Source organism: Heterodontus francisci, chromosome 38 (assembly GCF_036365525.1).
Source record: "Heterodontus francisci isolate sHetFra1 chromosome 38, sHetFra1.hap1, whole genome shotgun sequence".
NCBI classification, from domain to species: domain Eukaryota; kingdom Metazoa; phylum Chordata; class Chondrichthyes; order Heterodontiformes; family Heterodontidae; genus Heterodontus; species Heterodontus francisci.
The window spans coordinates 14,483,398-14,497,614 of NC_090408.1; the positions used below are offsets into that span (position 1 = coordinate 14,483,398).

The window sequence follows — 14,217 nt, forward strand, 5'->3', positions numbered from 1 at the left end:
AAGTCTCAGAAAAACTAGGTTCAAATAGGTGTGTGCCCCATGCCCCTCATTTCAAAGGCTTTGTGCTTTATGTTATTTCCCCTTTTTAAGTGACAAAACTTAACAATGGTATTCATGATCTGACTGATGCTTGTACAAACAACTCATTAAACTACAATCTTTTTTAAATAAGTTTTTTGTTTTAACACTCATCACTTCAGTTGGATTATATTTCAGATATTCATGTATCTACAAATCTTCCTTAATAATTATTACATTCAACCCATTACTTCTGGTAAAACAAGGTGTTTTGCATTGGATGTATAAGTAACAATGAGAGCTTTGTACCTCTTATTTGGACTAATTTATGGTGGGGTTGAATTACTGGATAAATTCATTTATTAGGTGCTCACCCCACCCTGAAAGACTCTAAGCTTTGGGCAGCACCACCTTTTTAAACAGTCACTCTTAATATGGCCACTTACAGCAAGGAACAGAGCATCTTTGACAACATCACAAAAGGAAAATTTCCCACAGAAGCTAGCTGTAATATGAAACGAAAAGAGATTGCAGTTGACAAGCACATAGATTTGTTTCTCTGGAACCAAATGATTATGTCAACTAAAGATTCCCTCCACCTACTCCTCCTGCCCACTTCATGATTGTTTTTGCTGCATGGCTACAAGCATGTTATTCTTGGATAAAGGTTTTATTTATTATTGATCTGTTAGATTATAGATGAGATCCACGGCACATGTATCAAAGTGGCAGTATTTTGTGCATATATTCCATTTGAATTATTTATTACTTTAGATATATCTAACCAGTTTTCATCATTTGTTTTGGCACGATTTATTTCTTCAAAATCACTCAAGTACCACTGTTGCCAGTGGACTCTATCATAAATCTCATTACATGCAATTAATTTTACTTCAGAAACTTGACTTGAAAACATACATGAAAAAGTTTAAAAGTTTGAAACTTTTCTACAATGGCTCTGTACCTTGGTTTCTGATGTGACAAAGTCAAGATTTAGTTTGCAACAGAAGTGCCACATCCACAGGAGTGAAAATAACTAATCAGAAACACAATGTAAATGCAGGAAATAGTTGGAATCATTCACTCTGGTACACTGTACAGAAATGATTTGTAAAACTCTGCTGCAGTGTAGAAAGGATTTGCAAAATTCTTTAATCTCACCCACTGCCACATATGTCTGCATTTTCCACAGCCGCCAATCAGTAATTCTATTTAAAGAAATGTGCACAGCATGAGAGATTCACAAGCACATAAAACTATCTTGTAAATTCACTGATCATACCCTGCTCTCATTGGGGAGCAACCCTGACTCCAGTCCAACACTGTAGTACATGTTCCCACTGCAGCGGCCAAACAAACCACTCAGATGGTGAGGAAAGAGGCCCATGATCACCTCAGAGCAACTAGGGATGAGCAGCCTTATCGGCACTGTCCACATCCAGAGAAAACAAACATCACACCATTCACCAAGTTAAAAATCACTTGGTGAAATTACTGTACTAACATCTAATGTGCTTGAATCAAAATTGTGCTCCTCTATTTATTGTATATATTTAAGTTAAATTGGTTAATGCCTCTGTTAAAATAAGAGGAATTTGAAGGGGGTCCATTATGCCTTTGCATGATACTTCAATCCCAAGATGATTAATTCGGCCTTGAGTACATTAACATGTGCTGAATTGTGTTTTCTAAAACATAAAAGTTGTAGCATTTTAAACTGGTAGCAGTACCATTGAATCAATACCATTTTGCTATTAACAATTCCACATTGGCGTGAGAACGTATTTAATGCAAAATGGCACAGCCAAACTTTAATATTCTTCCAATCCTCCTTAGGTACAGGGGGTGGTGCCAGAGGACTGGAGAATTGCAAATGTTACACCTTTATTCAGAAAACAGTGCAAGGACAAGCCCAGCAACTACAGGCCAGTCAGTTTAACCTTGGTGATGGCAATGCTTTTAGAAATGATAATTTGGGACAAAATTAATAGTCACTTGGACAAACATGGATTAATTAAGGAAAGCCAGCATGGATTTGTTATGGGTGAATTATGTTTATCTAACTTGCTTGAGTTTTTTGATGAGGTAAAACAGAGTTGATGAAGGTAATGCAGTTAATGTGGTGTACATGGACTTCCAAAAGGCATTTGATAAAGAGCCACGTAACAGGCTTGTCAGTACAGTTAGATCCTGTGGAATAAAAGGGACAGTCGTACATGGATATGAAATTGGCTGTGTGACAGGAAACAGACAGTTGTTGTGAACTTTGATTTGCAGACTGGTGGAAGGTATGTAGTGGAGAACCCCAGGGGTCAGTGTTGGGACCCCTGCTTTTCTTGATATATATATTAACGACCTAGACGTGGGTATACAGGGAACAATTTCAATATTAGTGATGACACAAACTTGGAAGTATTGCGAACTGCGAGGAGAATAGTGATAGAATTCAGAGAACATAGACAAGTTGGTGGAATGGGCTGATCAGTGGCAGATGAAATCGAATGCAGAAAAGTGTGAAGTGATTGATTTTGGCTGGAAGAATGAGGAAAAGCAATATAAATTAATGGTACAATTCTAAAGGGGGTGCAGGAGCCAAGGGCTCTAGGGGTATATGTGCACAAATCATTGAAGATTGCAGGACAGTTAGGAAAGCAGTTAATAAAGCATATGGGATCCTGGGCTTTATCAGTAGGAGCATAGAGTACAAAACCAAGGATGTTATGATAAACCTGTATAAAATGCTGGTTCGGCCTCAGCTGGAGTATTGTATCCAGTTTTGGGCACCACACCTTTGGAAGATATGAAGGCATTAGAGTGGTTGCAGAAAAGATTCACAAGAATGGTTCCAAGGATGAGGAACTTCAGTTATGTGGATAGATTGGAGAAGCTGGGGCTGCTCTCCTTGGAGAAGAGAAGATTAAGAGAAGATTTGATAGAGGTGTTCGAAATCATGAGAGATCTGAAAAGAGTAGATAGGGAGAAACTGTTCCCATTGGCCGACGGACCCTGAACCAGAGGACACCAATTTAAGGTAATTGGCAAAAGAAGCGACGACGACATAAGAAAAACCTTTTTTTACGCAGCGAGTAGTTAGGATCTAAAATGCACTGTCTGAGAGTGTGGTGGAGGCAGATTCAATCAAGGCTTTCAAAAGAGAACTGGATAATTATCTGAAGAGAAAAAAATTGCAGGGCTACGGGGAAAAGGCAAGGGAGCGGGACTTGCTGAGTTGCTCTTGCAGAGAACTGGACATGATGGGCTGAATGGTCTCCTTTTAGAATTAGAATTAGAATTAGAATATTTTTTGTGCTGTAACCATTCTATGATTCTAATATTTTCCCTCATATAATGTTACAAATCTTATGTACAGTCAACTTTTCCATTCTAAATTCTTATGACTACATACATAATGAAAACTGCCAATGTAAACTAGTCACACTGCAATTACACCTTCTCACCAATGGCAGTGCTGTAATGCCTCAGTTTCCTAGCATCTCAAGCTGTACCAAAGTGAAATTCTTGTGCTCTAACAACTATTGTGTTGCTCCCCAAATTGGTAAATATTTTGTTCTTCATCTGTATAATAAAAATCAAGGTATTCAAAATGGCAACTGCATTACATTTGCAATTATCTCCTGACTTCCAACTATGCTTCATCTGAAAGCTATACTGCATTTTGATTCTCCATGTGCAGTTTCACAGCAAAGAGATCGATGTGCTAGCAGACAATAAAGTGTAAACATTTCTTGCTAGTACAATTTCATTGTTAATATTTTCAGAATGGTGGTTAAATTTCAGGATCACAGTTTGTGCATTAATAGTCATTACTTTCCATTCTCGCATTTCAAAAGAAGTAGAAGGCAGGTAATTAGGCTTTTTAGCATTTTCCAGATTCCATTACCAATGTCGAAACCTGTAACATCAGGCCAGCTTTTCAGAGGAAGGCCAAAGGTCCTACACTTAGAAGTTTACAAATAGCTTTCTACAACATTTTGGGTTATGAGGCAATATAATAAGCTATATACCTCCACTAAAGCAGTGTTGGGAGTACACAGCAATAACTGTCTCTACTGGGGTCCAATAAATAACACAACTAAGCCCATACTGATATCATCATGTTCAACTGAGGAATGATTCCACATCTAGACCTCAATCATAATGAAATGAAAGCCATATTGTTGCAATATTGTCAGACATTCTTGCTTGTAGAAAGGCAACTCACATCAGGCCAACACATGCTGTTTGCTTTCTGCTCTCCAAACCACTGATTCAACTGACTTATGTAAAAATAACTTAATCCAGTAACAAAGATTAAGCCTGGTATTTTATTCCTTTTAACTCCAGATACAATCCTTGTTTCAAAAAAAAAATTATTACCGTTGATGGTATCTTCAATTGGCAGTAGATCATAGATTTTCCTCACCAACTTTTTATTTTTTAAAAGAGGCGATGGGCCACTTAACCATGAATGACAGAACAGTCAAGTCCAATCAATCTATACCAACCACCACACATCCGTGCTTTTGAGCAAGAGTCACAGCATAGCATCACTAGGGTATGCAAATCAATTGTACTATTTGAGCTACCAGTTAAATTAACTTAGATCAGGAATCAAGCCGGAGACTTTGCACTCTGTATGGCTCAGTAGTACACCAGATATTTGTCAACACCCACTAGGCATTTGGGACAGTTATACAGATTCCTCCAGAGGTTTGGAGCTCTTAGCTACAAATACATCACCTGATGCCTGTAAATACAAATGCAACAATCCACACTTGTCAAATCAATCATTGCATTTGATACAAAAAAATTGATTAATTTGAACAAGTTAGCTATGGGAACAGCACAGTACTATAGATCTGATCATAGATTCCGTACTCTCTACAGCTGGGGTCACCTTGGGAAGAAAAGTAATTGTATTGTAAATGGTATCACTGGCCATGTTTTCCATTAGTCAGACAGCTGTCCTAACTACTGAATGAAAGGCTGCAGCTCACTCATATCACTTCCTGGTTAACTGTGTACTGCGTGTATATGTGGTGGCACACAATGAATCAAATCATTGAAGTCCAAATCCTGAGTAGTTTCAATAATTTCCACATTCAGCTTTTACATAAGCAGCTGGTCCAGGTTTACCCAAATGTTTCTTAATGACCCAGTTTTGTGTCAATCTTCCATGATTTTCACAAAAACATCAATATAACGAGGCAGTGAACTTAATGATCTGACAATGCATTGAACTCCAGTAAACAGTGACCCATGCAGATTCAGCTTCGCTGGAAACAAGCTCAATTATCTGGGAATTTTATTCAAAGTTAATTTGTGGATATCTTAGTATTAGCTCCAATTTGGTCAAAAGAGCACATTAAGAATGGGACTATAGCTTGATGGCAACTGCATTAATCAATTTTTCACTTTAACCCTATGGATAATGCAATAAATACTTTTGGATGTCCATGACCCATGTAGCATCAACTACCAGGCAGTAAAATGGAGTGGTTCAGGACAACATTTTTCCTACAAGCACCAAAAGACTTAAATAAGACAGCTGGTTCCTCCCATCAATTGGACCATTCGCCTTCGCCAAACATAGTAGCTTTTTTTGTGCATTTAACTCAGTCCGACTTTGAAGCTGGTAGTGAGTTTCTTCACAGAAATGAAATCCAAGTTACTTCCACCTGCAGTAATGAGGCTTGGACTTGACTGAAACCAGGGTAGCCTCCTAATAAATGAGGTGGTCATTCGATTGGCTTCATACACACTAAAGGATCCATAATACTGAACACATATTCTGAAATTGAAAGTTGGTGTCAACAGAGCGCCAAAGATAAAATTTACCAGAGCCAAAGTTGAATTTCTGGTGCAATACCAGATGTCAACTGAAACAAAATAACATCAATGGTCAAGAGAATGTTAAACCTCTGCAATACTTTAGAAGAAGTGAAATAACTTTAAAACTGCACGAGGATTCTTGGAATGTTGGGAGGTAAGCGGAGTTATCAAAAAAGAAACTTGCACAGTGAGAGACAAAAAACATTTCAATGGAAACAGACAATACGTTAAACAATGGGAGAAAAAAAAACACCAAGTGTGTGACACAGTTGGGCGAACACAGTGGTGCTCATCTAATTCTGGGCTCGAGCATCCCTGATTTTAATCACATCACCATTGGTGGCCACACTTTCAGCTGCCTAGGCCCTAAGCACTGGAATATCCCCATGCATCTCTCTGCCTCTCTACCTCCTTTACGACACTCCTTAAAACCTACCTCTTTGACCAAGCCTTTGCTCATCTGACCTAATATTGCCATATGTAGCTCAATGTCATATTTTGTTTTCTAATGCTCCAGTGAAGCACCTTGGGACGTCGCACTACGTCAGGGCGCTACATAAATAAAAGTTGTTGTTGAGGTGATCACCTGACTCAGACAAAAACATGTCACGAATTTGCTAAGGTCAAGCATGTCCAAGCTTTTATCTTTGTAGGGTAGCACGGATGTGTAGCCTCAGAGCCACAAGGTTTACATACTTGTTCCCATCACTTGCATTTATCTTATGTTGCTGATAACATATTTTGATGTTCTAATGAAAGGTATACACACAAAAGGTTTACTTGCATTTTTCTCTTTACGAATGCTGACTGACTTGCTGCATTAAAAATAGACTGCTGCTTTAAATAATATGAAACATAGTTCTTTTAGAATCTCCACTGACATAGCAGCTGTATCTTATTCATTGCCTACTGCGATATATGCTTCACGTACAATAGGAAACCAGTCTTCATTATCCTGATTCCCACAATAAGAGACGAACCAATGCAAGTATAAATGGCCAGTTTTCTTCTTCTGCTTCATTAAATTTACAGGAAACTCTTCATTGTGTTTCACTTCATTAAAATTATTTGCTTTATATAATTAGATCTATATACACTCCAGTGAAATGATGGAAATATGGATACTTAAGTTGAAATAACCTCCTGACATATTCAACTACAGGCATGAGTCAGAGAAAAGGAAAAAATGTTGGATGTAATCTTCTTTAACCAGCTTTGTTACTGAAAGATAAAATACTCAATATGGACTGGCATTTTCTTAACTCTATTTCAGATATAGCATTAGGTGCCCATAACATAACCACAATAATGAAGTATTCAGATTGTCAAAAACAAACCTTCCTCTTTATTAAAACCTTTGCCAAGAAACAAAATTTCAACGACCGAAGACAAATATTAAGAGCCCATATTTAAATTAAGCTAATTACATTGGTATTTTCATTGCTCTATTATGAAATGTCATGCAAATATAATCCCAGATCATCTATTGCAGAGTTTTCCAATATCCAAATCATTAGAATGCAGAGATCATTGCAAGCTTTTATTTTGTGATCATTGTTCAAACCTCTGTTGAAAATACTGCACTGTGAAATATCACCAACCCACAATGACAGTGAAACAGTTTGACGTCAGCACCTGCTTCTGCACAAAGATCTGAACAGGTTAATTGAGCAGGGCATTCCAAGCTGATTTTTACACAATTATTTGAACATCCATTGGGTATGTTTAACAACTTTCAATTCAAAAGCAACCATGTACCGTTGGCAGATTTATTCAGTCATTCTGTAGATTTGCTTCAGTGTAGATTGCAATAAAAGGATTTTTTTTTAGGAAAATTTGCCTTTGATGAAATAGTTATGGCTCCAAGTCATTTTACTGATGATTTTCAAGAAAAGCTGTTGATAATCTACATCGCATCTCCCGACATATCTATTTATAAGAGAATAATATTTTGAAGTCTATTATGTCCATAGGGTTTGCTATGTCTGTGTTTTCCTGATTTTTAATTGATTATTTTCCACTTTGGTTACCAATCACATCGCTCAAAATCAACTAATCTCATCACATTGCAACAAATAACTAATCACATCTTATCCCCCCCAAAAAATTGGTCGCCATTAATGGTAACTACCCAGGTCATGCATTCTGAGGTAAATACATTATGAGAAGCTTCTGTTTCCTGAAGAAATATAAGCCTGGTCCTGGACGAGGCTAAAATAGGGTTGCCAACACTGGTTAAGTTGTATTTGCAGTGTTCAATAGGTTAATTGATCTGGGTTTGATTGCATTAGTCTGTTCACTGATCAGCGTTCACTGTGCTTGATTGCTTAAGCCGATGGGTGGAGCTTAAGAGTTTATGAACCTGAAACTAAAGAGGCAGACTGGAATGCTCTAGTAAACACAACAGTGTTCTGAAAGACATTGTACTGAAATTTTGAAAGTAATGAGATATTTTAAAGTGCTGTAAATAAGCTAGTTGTTGATTTAGAACCAGTGTCATCTTTGCATTACTCTGAGATAAATCAGATGGATAAAATCTCTAAAGTTATCTGAGCTCACAGAAACTGGGGCTTATCTAGAACTAGCCGGAGATATAAAATTAGCTCACCTCAAGAATGTCAACTTAATTTTTGGGGAATTTTTTTTCAGTAAGCAATGTTACCTGAGTTATATCAATACTGTTATGGTGCACTAATACTTTCATAGTTAAATAGGAAATAAATTGCCTCATGAGTTAACAATTCTCATTTTTCTTTCAGACCTTCTTCAAATACATTCTGAAGCATTTCTGTTAATTATTTAAACAATTTTGTATGAATCTAACTTTAACGTGCATTCAATTCCAAAAGTGTTTAGTGCCAAGAAGTTCCCATATTAGCATCTTTTGAAAGTATAACAATAGTACCAACAGTTTTTATGAACCTCTATACCTAGTACATTTAATTAATTTTACAGAGAAACATGAATAGATCTCTTCGCTAACTTGTTCCACAAGTCTGTTACTCTGTGTAAAAGGTCCTGTCTTTCTTTCTTCTGACTGGTGCCCTGGCATAGCGGACAGAAGTGGGCCACAGTGTCAGAGTAGCCACACTGTTACCGGAAAAGGTGTTGCTTAGACTTCCATGGAGAGTACAATATGCAATTCTGCTCACCCAATTGTAGGAAAGATATCATTGCCCTCAAGAAGAACTGATATGATTCTAGGTATTGAAAATCTATGTTTTGAGGAGAGGTTAAGGACATTGCATGGGTTCAGTTTTGAAAAAAGGTTGGGAAATGGTAGCGTAGTGGTTATGTTACTGGACTAGTAATCCAGAGGCCTGGACTAATAACCTGGAGACAGAAGTTCATATCCTAACACAGCAGCTGGGGAATATAAATTCAACAAACAAATCTGGAATAAAAAGCTAGTGTCATTAATGGTGACCATGTAACAGTGAATTGTATTAAAAATCCATCTGGTTCACTAATGTCCTTTAGGAAAGGAAATCTGCTGTCCTTACCCGGTCTGGCCTAAATGTCACTCCAGACCCACAGTAATGTGGTTGACTCTTAACGTCCCTCTGAAGTGCCTAGCAAGCCACTCAGCTAAGGGAATTTAGGGATGGGCAATAAATGCCGGCCTTGCCAGCGATGCCCGCATCCTGTGAATGAATAGAAAAAAATCAATATGACCGAATTGAAGACGATGGAAAAATTTGATTCAGCCACATTTCTCACTGTGGTCAAGGAAACCAAGGTCACACATTCCAAATGAATAAGTTGAAAGGGAAGTCCAAGTTTTTTTTAAATAACACAAAGAGCAACAGATTTGTATAACTATTGAAGGGAACAATAATAATGGATTCAAAAGGCAAAGAGGTATGTTTTTGCAGGAGAAAATGAATTGTGCAATATATCGAGGTGGGGTTCAGCTGATTCTAAAGTCTAAATTTATGGCCTACTTTTAAAAAAATATTTCAATATATAACACTTGAATTTAGTAACAATGGTAATTAACATCACTGAATCAGTTCACAATGACGTTCAGTGCTCATTTCTGAAAAATAGAACTTTGGATGAACATTAAATTAAGTATACATGCAAATTAAGCATAATCGTATGCATTACCAATGATCAGAGAAGTTCTCTGAAGAATGTATAATTACATGTCTGATTTCAGATCATCTGGCTTTTGTCAAATTGCTCTTTGTTCAAAAGTAGTGCTGTTTCAGGAAACCTTGCACTGACCTGATCATCGTAGCGGTAAGTCAAGACCTGTTCTCCTGTTGTGTCTTCCAGAAAACTCCCCTGTGGAGAAAGTGCAAATTCGGGAAGGAAGTAGACAGTCTGTGATTGTTCCCCATTTCCCTGAAAAAAAAAATGAATGAATAAGCATAACATTTTTCTTTTTCTCCATTGCAGAAACTAAATATTAACAAAGACTTTTGAAGTGGTATTATTCTAATAGCTCCAATTTTCCAGTCACGTCAACCCATTTCACTTAATATCATCCATCATTATTAGCACAATTTCCTCTTCGAAATTACTTTCAAGGTATCTGGTCAGTCACGTCTCAAGATATACTTAAAGCTCAAAATGAGTTTGTGAATACCAAGCAGGTCATGTGCATACAATCTGAAAAACAATTGAATATGATGATTGCCTGGCAATGACAGTTTGCAGTTTTAGTTGTTCCTGTCACCTTCCTACCCGTGCTGCAATTTTATGAGCGGTAGGGAGGTGAAAAACGGCCAACCTGCCCCAGGCCAATTAAGGCCCTTAAGCAGCCAATTAATTTCCATTTAAGGGCCTCTTCCTGCCATCACTGGGATATTACCAGCGGTGGATGGTCACTTCGCCAACTGAGAAAGCTGCCCAATTAAACCTAGTGGCCACCATGTGGGCTTGGGGAGGGGCCCTCCTGATCAGGCACCCTGTGCCCCAGAGAGAGCCTCCCTATGGCACAAGCCACCCATTGGAGCATCTCCCCAGCTAACCCCCCCACCCCCTGCCTTTGCCTCTCCAGAGCCCCGCCGAGGTGTCATTTTTGGCCGATTGTCCCCAGCGAGGCCCCACACACTAACCTTAATTCCGGGGCTTCCTCCATTGCTGCTCCTTTTCCACGTGCAGTCCCAGCAGTGGCTACCACTCCCGGTGGCGCTACTGGGACGGAAGAACAGCTGGCCCGCAGATTGGCTGGCAGCTCTTGGAGGCGGGATCTCCTGACTCAGAGGGGCAGAAGTCCCCCCCAAGCTAATTAAGGGTCTGGGCCACGTAAAATCACTGCATGACTTCCAGGCCTGGCAGAGCCAGGCTCACCCCCCGACATTTTGGCTGATGGACAGGACCTCCGCCTAGACATAAAATTCCAGCCAACATCTCAAAAATGAAAACTTAGCTTCACATTTCAAATGCAGGCTCCGAGTCTGAACTACACAATTATTGTTTTGCAATTGCAGTGTTTACTGTTTTATTGGAATAAGCTAGTTGGAGTAAGTGTAAATGTAAATGTAGTTTCCATTTTACACCTTACAGTAAATCATCAGTGATAAAAGCAAACAGAAGCATGGATTATCATGTCATTACAAATGGCATTCCTCCTTTCCCGGATTAAAATGTCTCAATGTTATAGACATGGGTTGAGCAGCAGTTCAAAATAGCTTTAGTAAACTCCAACAGTTTTATATAGGAACACGAATAGACCATTCAGCCCCTGAGCCTGTTCTGCCATTCAATTAGACATAGCTGATCATTATCTTAACTCCATCTACCCACCTTGGTACCCTACCCTTTAATACCCCTTCCTTACAAAAATCTATCCATCCATCCCAGTTTTGAAATTTTCAATTAAAGCCCAGCCTCGACATCTTTTTGGGGAAGAGTTCCAGATTTCGACTCCCTTTTATTTAAAGAAGTGCTCTCTGACATCACTCCTGAACAGCCTAGCTCTAATTTTAAGATTAAACATTCTTACTCTGGACTCTCCTACCAGAGAGAATAGTTTCGCTCTACCCACACTAACAAATGCTTTAAACATCTTCAATGATTAAATTAGATAACGCGGGATATTGTGAGCCTAGTCAAAAAGAAAAAGGAAGCATTTGTAAGGGCTGGAAGGCTAGGAACAGACGAAGCACTTGAGGAATATAAAGACAGTAGGAAGGAACTTAAGCAAGGAGTTAGGAGGGCTAAAAGGGGTCATGAAAAGTCATTGGCAAATAGGATTAAGGAAAATCCCAAGGCTTTTTATACGTATATAAAGAGCAAGAGGGTAACCAGGGAAAGGGTTGGCCCACTCAAGGACAGAGATGGGAATCTATGTGTGGAGTCAGAGGAAATGGGCGAGGTGCTAAATGAGTACTTTGCATCAGTATTCACCAAAGAGAAGGACTTGGTGGATGATGAGCCTAGGGAAGGGAGTATAGATAGTCTCAGTCATCTCATTATCAAAAAGGAGGAGGTGTTGGGTGTCTTGCAAAGCATTAAGGTAGATAAGTCCCCAGGGCCTGATGGGATCTACCCTAGAATACTGAGGGAGGCAAGGGAGGAAATTGCTGGGGCCTTGACAGAAATCTTTGCATCCTCATTGGCTACAGATGAGGTCCCAGAGGACTGGAAAATAGCCAATGTTGTTACTTTGTTTAAGAAGGGTGGCAAGGATAATTCAGGAAATTATAGGCCGGTGAGCCTTACATCAGTGGTAGGGAAACTATTAGACAGGATTATTCGGGACAGGATTTACTCCCATTTGGAAACAAACAAACTTATTAGCGAGAGGCAACGTGGTTTTGTGAAGGGGAGGTCGTGTCTTACTAATTTGTTTGAGTTTTTTGAGGAAGTGACGAAGATGATTGATGAAGGAAGGGCAGTGGATGTTATCTATATGGACTTCAGTAAAGCCTTTGACAAGGTCCCTCATGGCAGACTGGTAAAAAAGGTGAAGTCACACGGGATCAGAGGTGAGCTGGCAAGATGGATACAGAACTGGCTCGGTCATAGAAGACAGAGGGTATCAGTGGATGGGTGTTTTGCTGAACGGAGGGATGTGACTAGTGGTGTTCCGCAGGGATCAATGCTGGGACCTTTGCCGTTTGTAGTATATATAAATGATTTGGAGAAAAATGTAGCTGGTCTGATTAGTAAGTTTGCGGACGACACAAAGGTTGGTGGAGTTGCGGATAATGATGAGGATTGTCAGAGGATACAGCAGGATATAGATCGGTTGGAGACTTGGGCGGAGAAATGGCAGATGGAGTTTAATCCGGAAAAATGTGAGGTAATGCATTTTGGAAGGTCTAATGCAGGTGGGAGGTATACAGTAAATGGCAGAACCCTTAGCAGTATTGACAGGCAGAGAGATCTGGGCGTACAGGTCCACAGGTCACTGAAAGTGGCAACGCAGGTGGATAAGGTAGTCAAGAAGGCATACGGCATGCTTGCCTTTGTCGGTCGGGGCATAGAGTATAAAAATTGGCAAGTCATGTTGCAGCTGTGCAGAACCTTAGTTAGGCCACCACTTAGAATATTGCGTGCAATTCTGGTCGCCACACTACCAGAAGGACATGGAGGCTTTAGAGAGGGTAGCGAGGAGGCTTACCAGGATATTGCCTGGTCTGGAGGGCATTAGCTATGAGGAGAGGTTGGAAAAACTCGGATTGTTTTCACTGGAACGACGGAGGTGGAGGGGCGACATGATAGAGGTTTACAAAGTTTGGGGGTGGGAAGGTCAGATGTAAAAGGTAAGTATTTTGTAGGAGAAAGGGCAAATAGTTATTGTAATTGTTAGGCGGGGGGGTAAGGACGTTAGAAATTTATTTAATTTTGGGGGGTAGGACTTTAAAAATTTAATTTGGGCGGCAGGGCTAGCTGCCCTTTAAAAATGGCGCCAGTGCCTGTGCACAGGCAGCTGACGCCATTGCCGGGGACGGGCAGCGCACCCCCTCCACGAGATTGGGGACGCCGAGCCACTGGCTATTTAAATGAGATGCCACGCTCAAGATCACGACAGCTCTTTGGTGTGCGGCCCACCCTTGAGCTGCCGAGATCGGCGGGGGGCTCTTAAAATCCAGCCCCAAGTATACATGAAATACAGACTCCTTCAGGTCGTACAAATTGCAGACAGTTCAGGAGTCTATGAATCTTTTAAAATATTTATTGCAGGGTTTGCCCTGTGCAACACTCTTCGCGTAAAATCTCCAATGGAAAAGGGGAAGAGGTCCCGCCTGGGGACCCCCTGCCTCCTCCAGATGCCAAGATGGCACACCCAGGCATGTCTGGATAGCAAACAAGGGTGAGGAGGTGAAGGGTATGCAGGAACAGCCTGTACAGGAAAACCCTCCACACAGAACGAAGCAGAACATAGGAGAGTTCTGAGGCGCAGCTCCT

At 39.9% G+C, this 14,217-nt stretch overlaps 1 protein-coding gene across 5 annotated transcripts in view; it reads right to left on the reverse strand.

The window, feature by feature from the left end:
- Window positions 1–14,217, reverse strand: part of adamtsl3 (ADAMTS-like 3) — a 723,872-nt gene that overhangs the window by 648,221 nt on the left and 61,434 nt on the right. For all 5 annotated transcript variants that reach the window (XR_010969700.1, XR_010969699.1, XM_068017734.1 and 2 more), the window contains exon 3: window positions 10,081–10,200. Coding sequence is in view for 3 of the 5 variants with exons in the window: in XM_068017734.1 (XP_067873835.1) it covers window positions 10,081–10,200 (120 nt within the window). In the remaining 2 variants the exon portion in view is untranslated. The remainder of the gene's footprint in view (window positions 1–10,080; window positions 10,201–14,217) is intronic.